We start from the raw sequence: 24,174 nt of genomic DNA, 5'->3' as shown, positions 1-24,174 counted from the left end.
ATTTTCTTATAAAGCTCTGGAATTTGTTGCCAGAGGATGTGGTTAGTGCAGTTAGTATAGCTGTGTTTAAAAAAGGATTGGATAAGTTCTTGGAGGAGAAGTCCATTACCTGCTATTACCATATTTTTCGCTCCATAAGACGCACTTTTTCCCCCCCCCAAAAGTGGGGGAAAATGTATGTGCGTCTTATGGCGCGAATATAAAAAAAAAAACCTAAAAATCTAATAAACCCCCCCCCACCCTCCTGACCCCCCCCAAGACCTGCCAAAAGTCCCTGGTGGTCCAGCGATGGTCCGTCGGCTGCCATTTTGGTTACTGGCAGCCGACGGCCCTTTGCCCTTACTATGTCACAGGGGCTACTGCTGCCATTGGTCGGCCCCAGTGACATAGTGAGGGCAAAGGGCCATCGGCACCATTTTGATTACTGGCAGCCGATGGACCAAGCCCAGGAGATCGCTCCCGGGACCGTTCCTGGACCCCCGCTGGACCACCAGGGACTTCTGGCAGGTCTTTGGGGGGGGGGGGGGGTCAGGGGGGGGGGGGGTTAAGTAATTTAAAGGGTTGGGATGGGGTTTGTTTTTTTTTTGGGGGGGGGGTTCCCAGAGAAAGATAAAAGTTTTCTGATCTGGGGGAGTGGACCGAAATGGCCGTCCCCAGACCCGAAAACAAAATGGGGAGAAAAAAAAATGTTATGCACTTCCCTAATTTTGCTCCATAAGATTCTGAGACGCCCGGGGACAGAGCCGGTTTAGCACAAAATTTTTTTTTTTTAAATTTTAGCCCTCTGAATCCTAGGTGCGTCTTATGGAGCGAAAAATACGGTAATTAAGTTCCCTTAGAGAATAGCCACTGCCATTAGCAATGGTAACATGGAATGATTTTGGGTACTTGCCAGGTTCTTATGGCCTGGATTGGCCACTGTTGGAAACAGGATGCTCAGTATGGCATGTTCTTGTGTCTTTTTGGGAGGAAATGGCTATATATAGCGCCATTTGCCTCCTGAGGGATAGCATGCTTTCTTTCCTTCAGTGGAGTGCCTCAGTCTGGTAGCCTTGATGGTCCTGGCCCTAGTGTGTGATTAGCGGTTGCCGGCTGAGAGAGGCTTGATGGTATGGGCTTATCTCTTCCCCCCCCCCTCCTCCGTAGCCAGTACTCATTCCTGCCCTCAGCACGGAGGCCTGAGCTCAGGTGAACATTTCTCTTATTGAAAAAAAACAAGTCTTAGGCTAACCCGGTCACGTCTCTGGGGAGTTCTGTGAGCTGAGGCGGCAGTGCAAGCATGGCGGGTTGAGCAGCCTTAGGGCTAGGCCCCGCTCGCAGGCTTCTCCCTTTTTGAACATGTGGTAGGCCATGAGGAGTTTTGGCACATTTTTGTGCTGTGGGCCACTTGGCCCATGCCTGTGCGCCCATTTGTGCATCCTGCTTAGACACCTTGGTGTACTGGGAGCCCAGATTTGGATGCTGAGTTGGGCATGCGGCCTAGGCACGTATATGTGTGTGCACACTTTTTGGGCGCCCACTTTGGGTGTGGGTTTATATGCACATATTCCAGTTGCGAGCTTTGACTATGCTGCATGCTTACAACTATGGCACCCGTGGTGAGGAAGCCTAAGCACTTATCTATTTGTGCTGCATGCCACTTCAGGGTCATTCAGCCACAGCTTTCTTTAAGCCTGTGTCAGCTTTGCCTGGATGCTCGGGGCGATTTCCCCACTAGCTCTCAGGGTGTCACGTTTGAGCCTGTGAGGCCTGGTATGAACCCTTCTTCCAGGTCCAGTCTTCTGTATCGGCAGTGCTGTATAAGGTTGGTTCGTGCATTCCAAGTTCTCCTCCCTCCTGGCTCCAAGGCCAAGCTCCAAGACACAATACAGCCTGACTAAGCTCAAATGCAGGTGAATCAAAATGATACCAATTATATTGATGGTGATAGGGAACGTTTCCACACCTTTGGAGCCAAATTGAACTTTACTCCATTTCTTTCTTAGAAAAGAGTTGCCGGGTTTGGTCTGTCAGGCATTGAAGACCCTCAGAGTGGCTGGGACTAGCTTCGTGGGAATGCAGAAGATAGTTCCTGTTTTGCTACCCTAGACAAGACTTCTTGTTTCTTTCTTTCTGGGTTGCACTCCAGGAATTGACTGATCTGGAATGGAATGCACCGGGGCGTCCTTTCAATAGGACACATCTTGGTGGGTTTATACCCTTTGGATCCGCAGACCAAAGAGTAGTTGTGTTTCCCTAGGTAGAGAGAGGTGCGGTACTGAAGGATGCTCAGGGTAGAAGGATTGAGGTTATCCTAAAGCAAAGCCTTTGGCCTTATAGGGTAGGTTCTTCCCAGAGGTCCCACCCCTTCCGCAGATCTCAGTCCTTTCTCCCCTGAGGACTTTGAAAGGATGCAGCCTCCAGAGGTTGAGCTCCTCGGTCTTCCAGTGAAGGTTTGCAGGCTCATCTGTTGGTTCAGGAGGTAGCTGGCGTCTCTCCCGTTTTTACCATGAGTGGGTCCAGATTAATTTGGATCAATGTGTTCTCGAAGCTCAAAGCTTTTTGGGATGGGTATGCTCTAGAATTTCTTCACATTCCTCTGGATGTCTTCATGGTCTCTCTATTTAATTCTCCTTAGCAGAGGGTAGAAGTGGAAGTAATGTGACAACGGATGTTGAACCTGAAAGCAGTATTTCCTGTTTCTCATTTGCAGAGATATACAGCCTGTTATTCTATTTATTTGGTCATGTCTAAGAAAGAAAGTTCGTATTGGCCTTGAATGCATATTCCCACCTGTTGGGAACATCAGCAGTCTATTTTGCTATTCTGAATCTTTAGGAGTTTCGAGGTCTTGCCTTCAGGGTAGCTGTGCCACCCAGGACCTTTTTCCTTGCTCAAGGAGGCGATAATGGTGGCTCTCCATAAGGATTGCATTCTAGTTCTTCCTTCTCTGGTTGGCTGGCTGATTCACACCAAAACCATGGAAGAGAGTCTTCTCGCTTCAAGTAGGATGGTTCCTTGCTACAGGAACTAGGCTTGGTGCTGAATCTGGCCTAGAGTGATTTGCAGCCATCTCAGACCCTGGAGTATCTCGAGGTTCAGTTCGATAAAAGATGGGGTGGAGTATTCCTGCTGCAGATTTGGATCCACACCTTGATGCTGTGACTTTGATCCCTGCAGAACCTTGTTTGTGTGACTGGGGGGGGTCTTATCTACAGGTCTGGGAGTTAATACCTGCCGCATTAGAAGTGGTTCCCTGGGAGAAGACACATATGTGCCCTCTTCAGTGCCCATTGACTTCCTGTTGGAGTCCACAGTCGAAGACCTATGTGGTGAGGCTGTTCCTCCCGTTAGAGATGACATCCCAATTGGACTGGTGATTACAGGTGGATCATCAGGAAAAGAATTTCCCTGACGTCGCCAGATTGGTTGGTACTCAAGACAGATGCGAGCCTCCGGCACTGTGGGGGCTCACTCTCAGACGTTGGTGGTGTAAGGGCGCTTGAATGCAGAAAAGCAGCAGTGGACACCAACAAACTGGAAGCACGAGCAGTTTGGTTGACATGCTGGTGATTCACCGAGTGGCTAGAGCATATGCGCCTTACTTATGGCCGGAAGGAACAACATCAGAGCTGATTTCCTCATCAAGAGAAACTTGGACCTAGGAGAATGGGAGCTGGCAGATGAGGTCTTCTGCTCCTGGTGAACCACTGGGGCCTATCGGATCTAGGCCTGTTGGCGAGCTTCAACAACGCAAAGGTTCCACACTTCTTCAGTTGCAGGCGGAACCCAAAAGCAATGAGCATCGATGCTCTTCTTCAGGAATGGCCGCGCGGCAGCCTGCTGTATGGGTTTCCCCCTGGTCTCTGATAGGCAGGCTGGTCCAGAAGTTTTACAAGTCAAACCAACACCGTCCTTTTGCAGGCTCCGTACTGGGTTCGAAGACATGGTATGCCAATTTCCAGAGACTTCTGGTAGACAGTCCCTTTGGGCTACCGTCTTAGATGGATCTGTTACATCAGGGGCTCATTATGCTAGCGCAGCGCTTCTCAACCGGTGTGTCGCGACACACTAGTGTGTCGCCAAGCACCGGCTGGTGTGTCACGTGCTCCCGGTCTCTCCCGCTGTTCTTTCTTCCCTGCTGCCGTTGCCGCCAGGCTATCAGTACGTTCAAGCCCAGTGGGAACAGCAGCAGTGCTAAAAAAGCTGTGGCACCTGCGGCTGGCCTTTTCTTCTTCCCGTGACCGGGAACAGGAAGTGATACGCGGTGTGCGGGAAGGAGAAAGAGCCGTGCCGCGTGATAAAGTAGCAGCGGCGGCTGCAGCATCGGCCCCCGAGCAATTGAAGCAGCCGGTAATCGAGAAAGGAGACAGCAGCATGAGCCTCCTGTGGCCAATGGGATTCTTCTTTCTTGGCTTGTGGGGGCTGGAGGAGGAGGCTGCTGCAGCTACCATTTGTACTCGGGGGGGGGGGGGGGGGTGGAAGTGAGTGAGAGAAAGAGAGAGAAGCAGCCAGCCAGCCTGTGTGTAAGTGAGAGAATGTATTTGATTGAGAGCATGTGTGTGATTGAGAAAACTGGTCAGAGAGCTGATGTATGTGTATATGTGAGAGATAATAAAAGTGACTGCTCAAGGAGATGACTGATGTGTATGTGAGAGTGTGAGACAGTCAGGGATGTGACTGATGTGTGTGTGTGTGTGTGTGTGTGAGAGAGAAAAAGCATGGACGTGAGAAATCTGGGTATGTGAGAAAGCATGGGCGTAAGAAGCCTGGTGGTGTGGGGGTGTGTGTGAAAAAGCATGGGAGTGAGAAGCCTGATTATGTGAGAGAGAGCATGGGAGTGGGAAGCCTGTGTGTGTGTGTGTGTGTGTGTGCATGCATGAGAGAGAGACTGGTTGGTAAGGTGATGGTGTGTATGAGAGAAAGAGACTGGTGTGTGTGAATGTGAGAGAAAGAATGTGATTCAGGGAATGAGAAGCCTGTGCAGTGGAGAGCGAGCATGGAAATGAGAGAGAGACTGGTGTGTGTGTAACAGAGAGAAAGTGATTATGGGAATGAGAAGCCTGTGCATGTGAAGAGAGTGAGCATGGGAGTGAGAAACCTGGGTGTGTGTGAGACACAGCATGGGAGGGAGAAGCCTGTATATGTAAGACAGAACATGGAAGTGGGAAGCCTGTGTGTGTGTGTGTATGCATGAGAGAGATCAGGTGACTGGTGTGTATATATGTGTGTGTGAGAGAGAGAGAGAGAGAGAAAGAAAGTGATTATAGGAATGAGAAGCCTGTGCATGTGAAGAGTGAGCATGGGAGTGAGAAATCTGGGTGTGTGTGACACAGCATGGGAGTGAGAAGCCTGTATATCTGAAAGAGAACATGGGAGTGGGAAGCCTGTGTGTGTGTGTGTGTGTGTATGCATATGAGAGATCATGTGACTGGTGTGTGTGTGTGTGTGAGAGAGAGAAAGTGATTATGGGAATGAGAAACCTGTGCATGTGGAGAGAACAAGCATGGGAGTGAGAGACTGGTGAGTGTGTGTGAGACAGAGAAAGTGATTATGAGAGTGAGAAGCCCATATATGTAAGTAGAACACAGGAGTGGGAAGCCTGTGTGTGTGTATGGCATGAGAGAAACTGTTCAGGAAGGTGACTGGTGTGTGTGTCAAAGACTGTTTGGGAGATGATTGGTGTGTGAGAGACAGAAACTGGTCATGGGGGCATGACTGGTATGGTGTGTGTGTGTGTGAGACACATGGGCCCTAAGGAAGAGCACCATGAGTATAGAGCTTAGCTTCTACTGCTGCTGGAGGGGGTAGGTAAAGGTAGCTTTTTAAGTTTAATTTTCTTGACTGCCATTTTAATTGTTTAATATTATGTGATGTGTCTGCTTTTTTTGAAATATTTTATTGGTGTTTGGCCATTGGCACTGGCATGGATGTCATCAAATCCGCAGCATCGACACTGTCCACTCTGTTGCAGATCTTAGTGTCATCCGCAAAAAGACAAACCTTACCTTCTATCCCGTCCGTAATGTCGCTCACAAAGATATTGAACAGGACCGGTCCCAACACGGATCCTTGCGGTACACCACTTAACACCACTCTCTCTTCAGAGAGAGCTCCATTTACCATCACACATTGTCTTCTGTCTGTCAATCAGTTTGCAATTCAGGCCACCACCTCGGCACTCACTCCTAAGCTTCTCATTTTATTCACCAGTCTCCTGTGCGGGACAGTGTCAAAAGCTTTGCTGAAGTCCAAGTAGATGACATCAAGCGCTCTTCCTTGATCCAATTTCTTGGTTACCCAGTCAAAAAAGTCAATCAGATTTGTCTGACAGGATCTTCCCCTGGTGAATCCATGCTGCCTCTGGTCCAGCAATTCTCCCGACTGTAGATAGTTCACTATTCTCTCTTTCAACAGTGACTCCATTACTTTTCCCACCACCGAGGTGATGTAACCGGTCTGTAGTTACCAGCCTCCTCTCTGTTCCCACTCTTGTGAAGCGGGACCACCACCGCTCTTCTCCAATCACTCGGCACCACTCCTGTTTCTAGGGATCTATTGAACAGGTCACACAGCGGAGCCCCCAGCACATCTCTGAGCTCCCTCAGTATCCTGGGATGGACCTCATCAGGCCCCATGGCTTTGTCCACTTTGTTTCTCCAGCTCTTCCCATGCATTTTCTACTGTAAATGGAGTTACATCTACTCCACTCCCCTCCAGTTTCTTGTTAACTAGCGAGGGTCCTTCTCCAGGGTCCTCTTTAGTGAACACAGAACTGATGTATTTGTTCCACACATTGATCCTTTCCACCTTTCAATTTCGCTATACCACTTTGAACTTTTCTCTTTTCACTGATGTATCTGAAAAATGTTTTGTCACTTCTCTTTACCTCCTTGGCAATCCTCTCTTCCGCTTGACTTTTTGCCAGCACCAAGTAGAAACACAGTGGCTCTTTGCTGTGTGTCTACTTGGTGCTGGGCTGACAGATGTCATAGTGACTCTACCATTTCCATGCTTGCTGCTTTTCTGAGAACTATCACTGTGATTCTTAGCTGTTTTTTTTTTACTGTTTTGTGTTCCCAGCCTGTGAAAAAGAAGAAAATTAAACGAGAAATTAAAATCCTGGAGAATCTTCGAGGAGGTCCGAACGTTATCTCTCTTCTAGATATTGTCAAAGACCCTGTGGTAAGCTGCACAATGTGTGAATGCTGTGACAGTGTCCAAAATGTAATCAAATTCAACATCTGATAGGAGAAGATAAGCCAAAGAACTGCTTGACGATTTCCTGTTTTGGTTCCCACCCTTGAGCTGGTGGCTGCTGAGGAAACATTTACAAGTTCCTGGCCCAGCCATCACTCAGCATTTAGCACCTGCTGGCTAGATTTCAGGTGCACGTACACCGGGTTCCACAGGAAGCTGCAGTCTGCGGCCTCCAGCCAAGAGTGGCTGTGATGATTGTGCTAGATGGGAGGAAGATGAAATCTGAGGAGGATCCCAAGTAGCTGGAAGGAAGGCACTGGGTGCTTTAACCTCAGGAGAGGCTCTTGATTGAACTGGAAGGAAACTACTGGGCCAAAACATAATTTGTTTTTAAAAGGGAGGACTACAGAAAAATGAGCAAATAGAAATGAAATTGGAAAGAGACATCCAGAAGGGTAAAAATGCTTTCAGGCAGCATGAAATCCACCTAAAAACTCCATATTAGAAGCTCAGAGTAAATGTGTTCCACCAATCCAAATAACACTGAAGAGTTCAAACATTAAGCCAGAATGGTCTAGTATTAGAGTAAAGACAGCTACTAGAGACAAAAAGACATTGTTCAAAAAGTGGAAATCGTGCCCAAAGGAAGAAAATTAGAAGAGTGCACAATATGGTAAGATAAGGGCTAATTAGCCCATCCAGTCTGCCCTTTTGTCCTTCACTTCAGTTCTGTATCAGTTTGTATAAATTTCTGTATTCAGCACCATCTTCCAACAGCACCTCCCTCAAATCTTGTATCTGACCTCTCAGCCCCCTTCCAGTAATGCCATCTATGAAGACATTTTCAATTGTGTTTATCCTGGTTAATTAGCTTGACTGAAAATTGCTCTCAGTCAGTCCATCTAAAAGCATATGCAGGCTTCTGCAGTGTGTGTGTCCTTTTACTGGGGACGGTGATAAGGCAGGTCAAGAAAACATATACAGGCTTCCACAGTGCGTGTCCTTTTACTGGGGACAGTGGTGAGGCAAGTCAGGGAAACACATATAGGCTTCCACAGTGCATGTCCTTTTACTGGATTTATTTATTATTAAAATTTATATTCTGCACATTGCTTTGTAGTTCATGGCGGATTACAAAGGCTGCATTCATAATAAAATTTCAAAACAAACATTTGTAACAAACAAACACTAAAAAACAATTCATATAAGTCTTCATGCTAAGATCCATTATCTAACTGGGAGCGGTGATAAGGCAGGTCACGGAAATACGTGTACAGGCTTTTACAGTGCATGTCCTTTACAGGATGAGGGGTGGTATTCCTGGGAGCAGTGATAAGGCAAGTTAGGGAAACACGTGTACAGGCTTTTGCAGTGCATGTCCTTTACTGGATGAGGGGTGGTCAGGGAAACACGTGTACAGGCTTTTGCAGTGCATTTTCTTTACTGGATGAGGGGTGGTATTCCTGGGGGCGGTGGTAAGGGAGGTCAGGGAAACACGTGTACAGGCTTTTGCAGTGCATGTCCTTTACTGGATGAGTGGTGGTATTCCTGGGGTGGTGATAAGGCAGGTCAGGGAAACACGTGTACAGGCTTTTGCAGTGCATGTCCTTTACTGGATGAGGGGTGGTATTCCTGGGGTGGTGATAAGGCAGGTTAGGGAAACACGTGTACAGGCTTTTGCAGTGCATGTCCTTTACTGGATGAGGGGTGGTAATCCTGGGGGTGGTGGTAAGGCAGGTTAGGGAAACACGTGTACAGGCATTTGCAGTGCATGTCCTTTACTGGCTGAGGGGTGGTATTCCTGGGGGCGGTGGTAAGGCAGGTTAGGGAAACACGTGTACAGGCTTTTGCAGTGCATGTCCTTTACTGGATGAGGGGTGGTCAGGGAAACACGTGTACAGGCTTTTGCAGTGCATGTCCTTTACTGGATGAGGGGTGGTATTCCTGGGAGCAGTGGTAAGGCAGGTCAGGGAAACACGTGTACAGGCTTTTGCTATGCATGTCCTTTACTGGATGAGGGGTGGTATTCCTGGGGGCGGTGGTAAGGCAGGTCAGGGAAACACGTGTACAGGCTTTTGCTATGCATGTCCTTTACTGGATGAGGGGTGGTATTCCTGGGGGCGGTGGTAAGGCAGGTCAGGGAAACACGTGTACAGGCTTTTGCTATGCATGTCCTTTACTGGATGAGGGGTGGTATTCCTGGGGGCGGTGGTAAGGCAGGTTAGGGAAACACGTGTACAGGCTTTTGCAGTGCATGTGCTTTACTGGATGAGGGGTGGTCAGGGAAACACGTGTACAGGCTTTTGCAGTGCATGTCCTTTACTGGATGAGGGGTGGTATTCCTGGGGGCGGTGGTAAGGCAGGTCAGGGAAACACATGTACAGGCTTTTGCAGTGCATGTGCTTTACTGGATGAGGGGTGGTCAGGGAAACACGTGTACAGGCTTTTGCAGTGCATGTGCTTTACTGGATGAGGGGTGGTCAGGGAAACACGTGTACAGGCTTTTGCAGCGCATGTCCTTTACTGGATGAGGGGTGGTATTCCTGGGGGCGGTGGTAAGGCAGGTCAGGGAAACACGTGTACAGGCTTTTGCAGTGCATGTGCTTTACTGGATGAGGGGTGGTCAGGGAAACACGTGTACAGGCTTTTGCAGTGCATGTCCTTTACTGGATGAGGGGTGGTATTCCTGGGGCCGGTGATAAGGCAGATCAGGGAAACGTGTACAGGCTTTTGCAGTGCATGTCCTTTACTGGATGAGGGGTGGTATTCCTGGGGGCGGTGGTAAGGCAGGTCAGGGAAACACATGTACAGGCTTTTGCTATGCATGTCCTTTACTGGATGAGGGGTGGTCAGGGAAACACGTGTACAGGCTTTTGCAGTGCATGTCCTTTACTGGATGAGGGGTGGTATTCCTGGGGGCGGTGGTAAGGCAGATCAGGGAAACACGTGTACAGGCTTTTGCAGTGCATGTCCTTTACTGGATGAGGGGTGGTATTCCTGGGGGCGGTGGTAAGGCAGGTCAGGGAAACACATGTACAGGCTTTTGCAGTGCATGTCCTTTACTGGATGAGGGGTGGTATTCCTGGGGGCGGTAGTAAGGCAGGTCAGGGAAACACATGTACAGGCTTTTGCAGTGCATGTCCTTTACTGGATGAGGGGTGGTATTCCTGGGGTGGTGATAAGGCAGGTTAGGGAAACACATGTACAGGCTTTTGCAGTGCATGTCCTTTACTGGATGAGGGGTGGTATTCCTGGGGTGGTGATAAGGCAGGTTAGGGAAACACGTGTACAGGCTTTTGCAGTGCATGTCCTTTACTGGATGAGGGGTGGTATTCCTGGGGTGGTGATAAGGCAGGTTAGGGAAACACATGTACAGGCTTTTGCAGTGCATGTCCTTTACTGGATGAGGGGTGGTATTCCTGGGGTGGTAAGGCAGGTTAGGGAAACACGTGTACAGGCTTTTGCAGTGCATGTCCTTTACTGGATGAGAGGTGGTATTCCTGGGGTGGTGATAAGGCAGGTCAGGGAAACACATGTACAGGCTTTTGCAGTGCATGTCCTTTACTGGATGAGGGGTGGTATTCCTGGGGTGGTGATAAGGCAGGTTAGGGAAACACGTGTACAGGCTTTTGCAGTGCATGTCCTTTACTGGATGAGGGGTGGTATTCCTGGGGGCGGTGGTAAGGCAGGTCAGGGAAACACGTGTACAGGCTTTTGCTATGCATGTGCTTTACTGGATGAGGGGTGGTATTCCTGGGGTGGTGATAAGGCAGGTTAGGGAAACACGTGTACAGGCTTTTGCTATGCATGTCCTTTACTGGATGAGGGGTGGTATTCCTGGGGGCGGTGGTAAGGCAGGTCAGGGAAACGTGTACAGGCTTTTGCTATGCATGTGCTTTACTGGATGAGGGGTGGTATTCCTGGGGCCGGTGATAAGGCAGATCAGGGAAACGTGTACAGGCATTTGCAGTGCATGTCCTTTACTGGATGAGGGGTGGTATTCCTGGGCGTGGTGGTAAGGCAGGTTAGGGAAACACGTATACAGGCTTTTGCAGTGCATGTCCTTTACTGGATGAGGGGTGGTCAGGGAAACACGTGTACAGGCTTTTGCTATGCATGTCCTTTACTGGATGAGGGGTGGTATTCCTGGGGGCGGTGGTAAGGCAGGTCAGGGAAACACATGTACAGGCTTTTGCAGTGCATGTCCTTTACTGGATGAGGGGTGGTATTCCTGGGGTTGGTGATAAGGCAGGTTAGGGAAACACATGTACAGGCTTTTGCAGTGCATGTCCTTTACTGGATGAGGGGTGGTATTCCTGGGGTTGGTGATAAGGCAGGTTAGAGAAACATGAGTACATTTGATTTTCAAATTTACACATTATTATCCTGCAAAATGTATCCCACATAGACTGGGAGGTAGGTGCTTTTAGTCCACAGACGTTGCTGGCAAAAGTCCACGAATACTAAGGAAGACAATGGGGTATTCCAAAACATCATTTATTCTTTAATGGGAGATTTTGAAAGAACTGGATCAAATTGAGGTGACAGTGGAGGAGATTTTAGAAGATACTGATTAATCAAAGAGTAGCATATCACCAGAACCAGGAGGGAATGCGCCTAAGAGTTGTGGAGGAATTTATATCTGAAATTGCAGAGCTATTACGTATTATGGGAAACATTTTCAGACAGCCTGTGTAGATGCAAACCCTCAGGGTACCTGAAAGGGAATGCATGCGGCACTTAGCCTTGGAAAAACGTATTAGTAATAAGGGTTTTTCTAAAAACCACCCACTTGTGTTGTGCCTGCTCTTATGGGTGAAAAAGCACCTTGTCTCTTTTAAAGGGTCACGTACATGCGCTGTTTTCCTCCGACAACCTAGACACACCCAAAGACGTGCCCCCCAAAAGGACATGGCACTTCCGCACCAAGCGAGGCCATTTTCAGTCAGCTTTGAAGTTTGCCTCAGGGCTGGAGGGCTGGCAGTGTATCTGTGAAAGGGCTCCAGAGAGGGCCTGCAGAACTAAGGATGAATGAGTAGAAGAGTTAGTCCTGATATGTTAGTGGGAGGGAGAGGCCCGTTCTGTTAGGGAAGTCATGACTTGCTAGTCCATCGGAGGTGTTTCAGAGGGTTAGCAGGCTGTTGGGGGCTGGCGGGGGAGCCTGTTGATGTACTTGAATTTTCCAAAAGCTTTTCATAAGGTTCCTCCTGGAAAGCTCTTAATTACGTGGTAGGAGAGGTAAAGTCGTTGAGCGCATCGGGGAGAGGTAGAGGAGCATGGTCTACGAGCGCATCCTGCGCGGGTGCTGTTGCATCTCTTGGTTTGTGTGTCACTTGCGGCAGCCTGCATGCAAGGCTAACTCACTTTCATGTCTCTCTGTCTTCTGGAAACACTTCTGCCCTGCAGTCGCGGACACCTGCGCTGGTCTTCGAGCACGTCAACAACACAGATTTTAAGGTTGGTCACTTCTTATCCTCCCTGCAGTGTGATTAATTAAAATAGTTTGGGGGTTTTATGGTACTGTTCCTCCAAATCGAATGTCTATGCAGTCTCAGGAAAATACGTCAGAAAGAAGCGTGCAGCCAGCTCTGCAGTGGAAGCATGGCTGCTGGTCCGTATGACATTTTCCTTAGGGGAGAAGGGAAGAACAGTATGTCTGCTGCGTCAATGCTTTTTCCATAGAAACCTTTAACAAGTCGGCCACTGTTCCACTTATCCAGTTACAGGTGAGTGAATTAACACAGAGAGAGAAAGTGAATTACCCTAGATTACACAGAGCACCAGTGACAGGGCTGGGATTACAGCCGAGACACAGGGAGATAGTGACTCGCTCTAGATTACACACAGCACCAGTGACAGGGCTGGGATTACAGCCGAGACACAGGAAGATAGTGACTCGCTCTAGATTACACACAGCACCAGTGACAGGGCTGGGATTACAGCCGAGACACAGGGAGATAGTGACTCGCTCTAGATTACACACAGCACCAGTGACAGGGCTGGGATTACAGCCGAGACACAGGGAGATAGTGACTCGCTCTAGATTACACACAGCACCAGTGACAGGGCTGGGATTACAGCCGAAACACAGGGAGATAGTGACTCGCTCTAGATTACACACAGCACCAGTGACAGGGCTGGGATTACAGCCGAGACACAGGGAGATAGTGACTCGCTCTAGATTACACACAGCACCAGTGACAGGGCTGGGATTACAGCCGAGACACAGGGAGATAGTGACTCGCTCTAGATTACACACAGCACCAGTGACAGGGCTGGGATTACAGCCGAGACACAGGGAGATAGTGACTCGCTCTAGATTACACACAGCACCAGTGACAGGGCTGGGATTACAGCCGAAACACAGGGAGATAGTGACTCGCTCTAGATTACACACAGCACCAGTGACAGGGCTGGGATTACAGCCGAGACACAGGGAGATAGTGACTCGCTCTAGATTACACACAGCACCAGTGACAGGGCTGGGATTACAGCCGAGACACAGGGAGATAGTGACTCGCTCTAGATTACACACAGCACCAGTGACAGGGCTGGGATTACAGCCGAAACACAGGGAGATAGTGACTCGCTCTAGATTACACACAGCACCAGTGACAGGGCTGGGATTACAGCCGAAACACAGGGAGATAGTGACTCGCTCTAGATTACACACAGCACCAGTGACAGGGCTGGGATTACAGCCGAGACACAGGGAGATAGTGACTCGCTCTAGATTACACACAGCACCAGTGACAGGACTGGGATTACAGCCGAGACACAGGGAGATAGTGACTCGCTCTAGATTACACACAGCACCAGTGACAGGGCTGGGATTACAGCCGAGACACAGGGAGATAGTGACTCGCTCTAGATTACACACAGCACCAGTGACAGGGCTGGGATTACAGCCGAGACACAGGGAGATAGTGACTCGCTCTAGATTACACACAGCACCAGTGACAGGGCTGGGATTACAGCCGAGACACAGGGAGATAGTGACTCGCTCTAGATTACACACAGCACCAGTGACAGGGCTGGGATTACAGCCGAGACACAGGGAGATAGTGACTCGCTTTAGATTACACACAGCACCAGTGACAGGGCTGGGATTACAGCCGAGACACAGGGAGATAGTGACTCGCTCTAGATTACACACAGCACCAGTGACAGGGCTGGGATTACAGCCGAGACACAGGGAGATAGTGACTCGTCTAGATTACACACAGCACCAGTGACAGGGCTGGGATTACAGCCGAGACACAGGGAGATAGTGACTCGCTCTAGATTACACAGAGCACCAGTGACAGGGCTGGGATTACAGCCGAGACACAGGGAAGATAGTGACTCGCTCTAGATTACACACAGCACCAGTAACAGGGCTGGGATTACAGCCGAGACACAGGGAGATAGTGACTCGCTCTAGATTACACACAGCACCAGTAACAGGGCTGGGATTACAGCCGAGACACAGGGAAGATAGTGACTCGCTCTAGATTACACACAGCACCAGTAACAGGGCTGGGATTACAGCCGAGACACAGGGAGATAGTGACTCGCTCTAGATTACACACAGCACCAGTGACAGGGCTGGGATTACAGCCGAGACACAGGGAGATAGTGACTCGCTCTAGATTACACACAGCACCAGTGACAGGGCTGGGAATACAGCCGAGACACAGGGAGATAGTGACTCGCTCTAGATTACACACAGCACCAGTGACAGGGCTTGGATTACAGCCGAGACACAGGGAGATAGTGACTCGCTCTAGATTACACACAGCACCAGTGAGAGGGCTGGGATTACACCCGAGATACAGGGAGTTCTCACAGGACAAGAAGGATGTCATCCATAATGATGATACACAAGGCCTTACATAACATGATGATGATACACAAGGCCTTACATAACATCTCTCCTCTCAACTTAACTTTTCAACTTCAGCTACACACCTCCAAGAAACCGACTAGAAGTGCATACCAGAACAGGCTAATCACCCAACCGGCAAAATCCTCCCTGAGGAAACGCACACTATCTACAGCGGGCCCTTCACTCTGGAACTCGCTACCTCCAGACCTTTGCCTTGAACCTTGCCATACTACATTCAAAAAGAAACTTAAGACTTGGTTGTTCACCCAAGCATTCCCTGAGAGCTAAGAGCAGGAAGAATGACAATTTCAGCTTAGTCGTTCTTCCCCCAGCCCCCGGCATACAAGTTCCCGAAGAGTCCACTTTTGAAATGTATATAATCATGTTTCGGTTCACTGTAAGCTCCACTAAGTTCCTCCTTGCGCCTTTCATGTTTCTTGTTAACTGTTCAGCAAATAACTACTAATTGTTAATTGTTTAATCTGTTCAATGTAAACCGCTAACGAGGCGATAGTTCTTGTTCCTTGTAAACCGGTGTGATATGTATATTATACAGGAACATCCGGTATATAAATCCTATAAATAAATAAATAAATAAATAAAGGATGGTAGCCCTCACATATGGGTGACATCACAGGATGGAGCCCAATCACGGAACACTTCTGTCAAAGTTTCCAGAACTTTGACTGGCCCCTACTGGGCATGCCCAGCATGGCACTAACCCTGCAGCCAGCAGGGGTCCCCCTTTAGTCTTCTTTTTTCTGCGCAGCAGTAGCCACGCGGTTAAGGAGCTCTGCAGAGATTCCTGACAGGAATTTTCCTCACCGAATTATTAAAATTTAATTTACCCCACCGGGGTCCCTCCTTCAACTTTTTTCAAGCCGCGGTACTCCAGTAAGTTTTTTATCCATTTTCCGTCTATTACCGTCGAGTTTGACCCTCGCAGCTTACTGGCCGTCGACCGTACCGTGGCTCAATTTTTTCATGGCCATGGCGTCGGGATTCCGCCGGTGCCGGACTGTAATCGCATCATGTCCATCACAGACCCTCACAAAATCTGTGTAATGTGTTTCGGAAGTGAGCACGATGTCCTAACCTATACCAAATATGCCCTTATGACACCAAAAGGTCGCAAGGCTAGAATGGAGAAGATGGAGCTTCTCTTCCGTGCTCAAACCCCGACGCCGTCCATTGCATGGACGTCGTCAGAACCGGCACCGTCAACTTCGCGCAAGCATCGAACGGTGACTGTCTGGCATAAACGACTTCTCGGCCTTTGTCACCCTCTACTCCCTCTCAGGACCGAAGGGATCGTAGAGATAAACATCACCACTGGCATCGAAAGTCTCAGACCATCGAGGGAGCGAAATCATCGACCTCGCCATCGTCCGAGCCGCTGTCGAAGAAACCCATCCAGAAAAGGCACCGACCTTTTCGGCGCCCGGGTCACCGAGGCAACCCTCACCCGACAGGGTATCAGGAGCCGCGACTCCACCTTTAACGGTGGTCCCTCCGGCTATGCCTCTGCCTCCTTCTGTTCTGGAGCTGGGGCTGCTTGCTCTAGGTCTCCGAGAAGAACTGGACCGGATGGTTCAGGAGGCCATCGACAAGGCGATGCATCGACTCCAGGTTCCTCCAGCACAGACACCGGTACCGATTGCGGAACTGACCACTGACCCGATTCCAGCAGCGTTAGCACTGCTGCTCTCGAGGATGGAAGCGCTTATGGCCACTTTTCCACCGATGGACCCTGGATCACCGATGGATCCGGTGCCCTCCCCACTTGTGTTGTCATCGGGAGGAGAAACACCGTTCCACATCCCTCCTTCGGGAATTCTGCCGATGCCTCAGCCGTCAATGCCGATACGTCTGTCGGTGCCACCGATTCACCCGTCAGTGCCAATGCGTCCATCGGCTCCATCGATGCCCTCGATGCCTGCACTGGTGCCTTCAATGCCTTCATCGGTGCCTCCAGTTATTCCTTCAAGTCCTTCAGAGCCTCGACCAGGACCTTCAGGGATCCCACCGCCCCGTCCGCCACTAGTTCCTAGAGGAGCAGGTGCTAATCCCTACGACACCTGGACTGATGTTTCTTCACCAGACACCGATGATTTGCCTTCACCACCTTCACCTACTGAAAGTAGAAAGCGTTCTCCTCCAGAGGACCTTTCCTTCATAAATTTTGTGAAGGAGATGTCTGAATTGGTACCCTTCCAATTGCAGACTGAACAAGATGACAGGCATCAAATGATGGAGCTGTTACAATTCCTGGATGCTCCCAAGGAAATAACCTCCATCCCTATCCACCAGGTTCTTTTAGATCTCCTCAAAAAGAAGTGGGAACATCCTGGCTCTGTGGCTCCAGTCCAAGGAAAGGTGACACCACCTACTCATTCAGTCAGCTCCAGGTTTTTGCAAGCCTCAATTGGATCACCAATCTGTGGTTTTTGAATCTGCCCAGAAAAGAACAAGGAGATCAAAACCTCACACTTCCTTTCCCCCAGGCAAGGAACAGAAATTTCTAGATGCCATTGGTCGCCGTGTCTTCCAGGGATCAGTGCTCATCTCCAGAATTGCCTCTTATCAGCGCTATGTGACCCAATATAATAGGGTCTTATTTAAGCAGATACAAGACTTAACAGATTCCCTGCCTGAGCAACTCCAAACCCTAGTCATCAAGGGTTTTGAGGCAGGCAAGCATGATATACGATCATCTTATGATATCTTTGACATTGCAACCAGGGTATCTTCAACTACTATCTCGGCAAGATGATGGGCCTGGCTCAAGTCTTCCGACCTTCACCCTGAAGATCAGGACAGATTGTCCGACCTGCCCTGTGTAGGAGACAACCTGTTTGGCGAGCAGATTCAACGGACGGTGGCGGAACTCAAGGACCATCATGAGACCCTGAGACAGCTCTCTCTGATGCATTCTGAGTACTCTTCAAAACAGCCCTTCTGGAAGGACTCTAAGAAGTCATTCTTCCACCCGAAGAAGTCCTACCCGCCACCAACTAGAACCTGTTCTACGAGATCGTTTCAAAAAGCCCAGTCTCGTCAGACACGAAAACAAAAACCACAAGCAGCTCCTCAACCGGGCCCTGCTTCCAGTTTTTGACTCCTGCATAGAGAGCAGCAGCCAGCTTCCATTGCCCCGCATACCATTGGGAGGTCGATTGTGCCATTTCAACATCCAGTGGCACTCAATCACCTCAGACCAGTGGGTCCTAGCGATATTGCTCAAGGTTATCATCTGAACTTTCTCTCCATTCCACCGGACTCCCCACCGCTACCGACATGGAGAACATCGACCACTCCATCCTTCTGGAACAGGAGGTCTCCCTCCTCCTCCAGTCCAAGGCAATAGAACCAGTGCCCTTCTCTCAGCACAGCCTAGGGTTTTATTCCCGGTACTTTCTAATCGCCAAAAAATCGGGAGGCGTTCGTCCAATTCTGGATCTACGTGCCCTTAACAAGTACCTCCAGTGAGAGAAGTTCAAAATGGTAACCTTGGGCTCTCTTCTACAAAGAGGAGACTGGCTCTGCTCTCTAGACCTCCAGGATGCATACACTCATATTGCGATAATTCCAACTCATTGCAAATACCTGAGGTTTCTAGTAGGCCCCAAGCACTACCAGTACCAAGTGCTTCCATTTGGCCTCGCGTCTGCACCACGAGTCTTCACCACGAGTCTTCACAAAATGCCTCGTCATAGTTGCAGCCTTCCTCAGGACTCAAGGTGTTCATGTCTACCCCTATCTAGACGATTGGTTAATCAGGGCTCCCACTCAGCAAGCTGCTCAGTCATCCCTGCATCTTACTTTACACACTCTAATTTCACTTGGATTTCTCGTCAACTATTACAAATCCTACTTAGTCCCATCTCAAACCTTATCGTTCATTGGGGCAGACTTGGACACGTTACAGGAAAAGGCTTTTCTGCCTCGACAGCGAGCTCTCACTCTAGTCTCTCTTGCACACCAGCTGCAGTCTCAGCACTCCACAACTGCACACCGCTTTCTCATCCTCCTAGGACACATGGCATCCTCAATTCAGGTCACCCCAGTGGCCCGCTTGGCCATGAGAGTCATGCAGTGGACTCTACGGTCACAATGGACTCAATCCATTCAGCCCCTGTCGACCATTGTCCACGTAACCGACTCACTCCGTCAGTCTCTCGCCTGGTGGAGAAATCAGGTCAATCTCCTCCAAGGCTTGCCTTTCCAGGCTCCAGACCCTCAAATAACTCTCACCACCGATGCTTCCAACCTTGGATGGGGAGCCCACGTGGCTGATCTGCAGATACAAGGATCTTGGTCTCCAGAGGAAGCCAAACACCAAATACATTTCCTGGAGCTGCGAGCAATCAGATATGCTCTCAGGGTATTTCAGGATCGACTCTCCAATTGAGTCATTCTGATCCAGACGGACAGCCAAGTGGCCATGTGGTACATCAACAAACAGGGAGGGACGGGCTCCTACCTTCTGTGTCAGGAAGCTACACAGATATGGGCGGAGGCCCTCTCCCACTCGATGTACCTCAGGACCACCTACTTGCTGGGAGTGGACAATGTATTGGCAGACAAGCTCAGTCGCACCTTTCAACCGCACAAGTGGTCTCTCAACCCCTCAGTAGTGAACTCGATCTTCCACCAATGGGGTTATCCTCAAATAGACTTCTTTGCGTCACCTCAAAATCGCAAAGTAGACAACTTCTGCTCTCTCACTCGCAGCCAACACTATCAGCCAAGAGACGCATTTTCCCTATCATGGGCAACTGGTCTCCTATATGCATTCCCTCCACTTCCACTTCTCTCAAAGACTCTCTTGAAGTTATGGCAGGACAAGGGAACCATGATCCTGATAGCACCCCTTTGGCTGCGCCAAGTGGGGTGCTATCAGGCCAATCCAGGTTCTTATGGCCTGGATTGGCCACTGTTGGAAACAGGATGCTGGGCTTGATGGACCCTTGGTCTGACCCAGTATGGCATGTTTTTATGTTCTTAGGTTCTTAAGTGTGGTTTCCAATACTTCAGGATCTCTCCATTCGCAGGCACATTCCCTTGGGAATGAACCCGCTTCTAATCACTCAGAACGATGGGTGCCTCTGCCACCCCAATCTTCAAGCCTTGTCCCTGACGGCATGGATGTTGAAAGGTTAATTCTTCAGTCACTTAACCTTTCTGAACCAGTTTCCCATGTCCCGATTGCTTCACGGAAGCCTTCCACGAGAAAATCGTATTCTTACAAATGGACCAGGTTTACGTCATGGTACTCTTCTCAGTCCCTTGGTCAAGGGACTGAGAAGAGTACCATGAGTGTCCAATCACGAAGTTTCTGGACTATCTCTGGCACTTGTCAGTCAGGTCTAAAAACTTCCTCCATCAGGATGCATGTCAGTGCGGTAGCCGCCTTCCATAGAGGTGTCGGGGATATTCCCATATCAGTACAACTCCTTGTTACACGGTTTTTGAAGGGCTTACTTCACCTCAAGCCTCCTCTGTGTCCTCTGGCCCCTTCTTGAGACCTCAACCTAGTTTTGGGTCGGCTCATGAAACCACCATTTGACCCTCTCCATTCCTGTGATCTTCGCTATCTCACATGGAAAGTGATTTTCCTTTTGGCGATCACTTCAGCTCGCAGGGTTGGTGAGTTGCAGGCCCTAGTTACCTATCCGCCTTACACTAAACTCCTGCAGGACTCGGCGGTACTTCGCACTCACCCTAAATTCTTGCCTAAGGTAGTATCGGATTTTCATCTCAATCAATCCATTATCCTACCTACCTTTTTCCCAGGCCCCATTCCAATCCAGGAGAACAGGCTCTGCATATCCTTGACTGTAAACGGGCTCTAGCTTTCTATCTAGACCGTACAGCTGCCCACAGGAAGAGCACTCAATTGTTTGTCTCTTTCCATTCCATCAAATTAGTGCAACCTGTGGGTAATCAGACTCTCTCCTCCTGGTTGGTGGACTGCATATCTTTTTGCTATCAGCAAGCGGGCATTCCACTTCAAGACCGTGTCAAAGCACACTCTGTGAGGGCCATGGCGACGTCAGTATCACACCTACGATCGGTTCCGCTTCCTGACATTTGCAGGGCTGCTACCTGGAGTTCTCTCCACACCTTTACAGCCCATTCCCTGTACGTACCAGGATCAGTCCAGGACACCTGGGTTGTGACTCCGCACCAGTAGGTGGAGACAGAGCAAAACTTGTGGGCGGAGCCATATATAAGCCCCTGTGCCAGTCACAGCCCCTCAGTCTTACTCTGTCTCCAGTAGGTGGTGCAGGTCTAGTCACAGCCTCTGCGTGCCTGACGACTGTTAGTTAGTTAGTCAGTCGGGGGCATTGTGGTTTTACTGATTTCGGTTTCTTGGTTTTTGGTTTAAAAAAAAAAAAAAAAAAAAAATTAAGAAGAAGAAATTCAAGGTGAGAAGTGAAAAGAGGAAGCTGTCCGCCCTGCCTCCCAGGGGGGTGGGAAGGTTCTGAGGGGACCATCCCCCCCTGGTTGAGGCCGCTGCTGAGGGTTGAGGACCCGGCCTACCACAGGCAGCAGCGTAGGGGGTGACACCGGGGAGCCCGGTTCACTCACCCCCCACGGAAGCAGGAGACCCAGGACTCTGGACAGCGGCAGGTTTGCGTTAAAAAAAAAAAAAAAAAAAAAAAAAAAAAAAATTGTACTTTTATTTTCTTGTGTGGCTCCTCGTCTATTCACCGGTGGGGAAGTTTTCTCGGCTCGGCGAGGGGCGGGGAGTGTTTTCGGCGGTAGGATTTAATTCTTGTACTTTCGGGTCTGTTAGTCCGCCGTCCGTTCCGCCGCGACCGCTTGGTTGCCGAGGGGCACGGTTTGGCGCGCGCGCGGGGCTCGCACAAGAGGGGATTTTCTATGCCTGCGTCCCGGTCGGAAGGGTCCGTCCAGGACAGACGGGGGGGGGGCCGATTCCGATCGGCACGATCACCGTCGCTCATTTTTGGCCGCTTCAGTCTTGCCGGCTGACCCCTTCCCGCTCGGCACGGGAGCGGCGGCCATTTTGAGGTCAGCCCGCGCTTTTGAGCGCGAACCGGCAGGGATTCCCGACTTGCCTCCCGGGTAGACTCTTCAACAAAGGTCCTCGGGGGGTCTTCCGGGGGAGCTGAGGCCCCGGCTGAGGCTGGCGGGGTTGGGACCTCCTCGCCTTCGGGGTCCTTGTTTGTTTTTTGGTTTTTGTTTTTTGGTTTTTGTTTTTGTTTCGGACGCTTTCGCGCTCCTACTGCGCAGGGTTCTCAATTAAGGGCCGCAGGCGCATAGCGGACCATGGCCACCCTAAGGGGGATGGTCCATGGAAACAGAATCCCGGGTCCTTGTTTTCGGCCGTTTTCGCGCTCCTACGGCGCACGGTACTCAAGTACAAGGGCCGCAGCCGCACGAAGAGGCATGGCTACCCAAAGGGGGATGGTCCATGGAAGAAGATATCCCGGGAGGGCCCAGACTTCTCCCCGGCTCCAGCAACGGAATGGCGACCACCGGGTACGGTCCCGTAAGATGCGGAGTCTGAGTTCCCCTCACAGGATGAGGTTGTTCCGCCCGGAGAGCCCCTGGGGGGGGCCGATGGAGCGTTCGGGGACAGTTTTGCCCTGGCTGGCTGGACAAACCATCACAAATCCGGCTATCCTCAACGACCTAGGGGTAGAAGCCCCACCGGCAGTTTCTCGACCTGGTGCGAACGTGGACCCAGTCCTGCTGGTGCTCACTGGTCCTGCAGTGACTTTCACATTCCATTCCTCGGCGTCAGACATTTCTGTCCGGAATGGGATACTAGGGAGCTGGGTCTGAAGGGGACCAAGGCAATGGACAAGCTTTATCCACTGACAGAGGACGCTCTGGAGCTCCTACGGTTTTCGGCTTCCGAAGGTAGTTTCGGCGGTGTCGGTAGTAGCACAGAGGTTTTTCTTCGAAGTTGCAGCGTTGAGGGGTCCGGGCTGCCATCTGTGGTAACTACGCCAGGCGGGCTAGTTTGCACTGGGCCCAAGTTCTACAGGCGAAGGCAGGTTTTTCAGTTCACGAGGCCACGCAGGCGGATCGACTGCAGGCTGCCATCGCTTTTTGTGCGGCTGCTCTCTATAATTTACGGCGTACTTCGGCTAGTTCATGGTCGCGGTTGTTTTCGGCCCGCCGATTGCTGGTACTTCGCTTTTGGGCAGCGGATGGATCCTCCAAGGCTCTCCTTGGGGCACGGCTTTTCAGGGGAAAAGCTGTTATTCAGTTAGGAGTGGACAGGTTGAGGCTTTCCTTTGATGGGATCCGGATTTGCAAGCTCCCAGACGACAGGTCCAGAACTCGGTCCTTCTATTCTGCTAGGTTCCGTTTTCAAAGGTAGCAAGATAACTCGTCCCCAGGGGTCCTCTGGGCCTTCTTATCGTTCGACGTCTTCACTGGTCTCTTCGTGTCCACAGTCCTTCCAGGGGGAAGCGTTCCGACAGACAGAGAGGATCTCCGTCTGACGCGGGGCCCGGGGCTTCGCACTGAGATTCTGCTGGTCCATGCCTTAAGGCAGCCTCAGTCCTTCGTTCCAAACGTAGTGGCGAGGTTGGTTTTTTGCTTCGCAGAATGGGCCAAAATAACGTCCGACCAGTGGGTCCTCAACGTATTAATGAACAGTTCCGAGTTGGAACCTTTTCTTCGCGTTTTCTCCCTTCAAAATGGAGTCGATTCGGTCGGTAATTGCTGCGGGGCGGACCGGCGAGTTTTCTGGCCTCCCTGGATTTCGCGAAGGCGTATCATTACTTAGGCATTCAGCCGTTGTTCCTGCTCTTCATCAGGTTCTGCGTTTTAGGACGGCACTGCCAGTTACAAGCGCTCCTGGTTGGTCTCGCGACGGCCCCCGCACGTTCACGAAGGTGATGGTCGTGGTGACGACGCGGCTGCGCCAGTATTATCTCCTGGTCCATCCGTTCCTGGACGGTTGGTGGATTCGGGCGAAGCCCGAGGATCAATGTCTGTTGTCAGTTGGCCAGGGTCTTATACCTTGGCAGTCCCTAGGATGGGTGGTCAACTTCAACAAGAGTCATCGGGCACCCTCGCGGACCTTGGAATTTCTGGGAGCCGTTGACGACACGTCGCAGGGCTAGAGGTCCCTGTCACACGAA

General features: G+C 50.3%; 1 protein-coding gene across 2 annotated transcripts in view; it reads left to right on the top strand.

Annotated features, from left to right (window-relative positions):
- LOC115085822 (casein kinase II subunit alpha-like) overlaps positions 1-24,174 on the top strand; it is a 134,933-nt gene that overhangs the window by 30,348 nt on the left and 80,411 nt on the right. For both annotated transcript variants that reach the window (XM_029592290.1, XM_029592289.1), the window contains exons 3-4: positions 7,063-7,164; positions 12,586-12,636. In XM_029592290.1, the coding sequence (XP_029448150.1) occupies positions 7,063-7,164; positions 12,586-12,636 (153 nt within the window). The remainder of the gene's footprint in view (positions 1-7,062; positions 7,165-12,585; positions 12,637-24,174) is intronic.

The sequence above is a fragment of the Rhinatrema bivittatum genome, chromosome 2 (assembly GCF_901001135.1).
Source record: "Rhinatrema bivittatum chromosome 2, aRhiBiv1.1, whole genome shotgun sequence".
In the NCBI taxonomy this organism is placed as follows: Eukaryota; Metazoa; Chordata; class Amphibia; order Gymnophiona; family Rhinatrematidae; genus Rhinatrema; species Rhinatrema bivittatum.
This window is presented reverse-complemented; position numbering and strand designations above follow the sequence as displayed.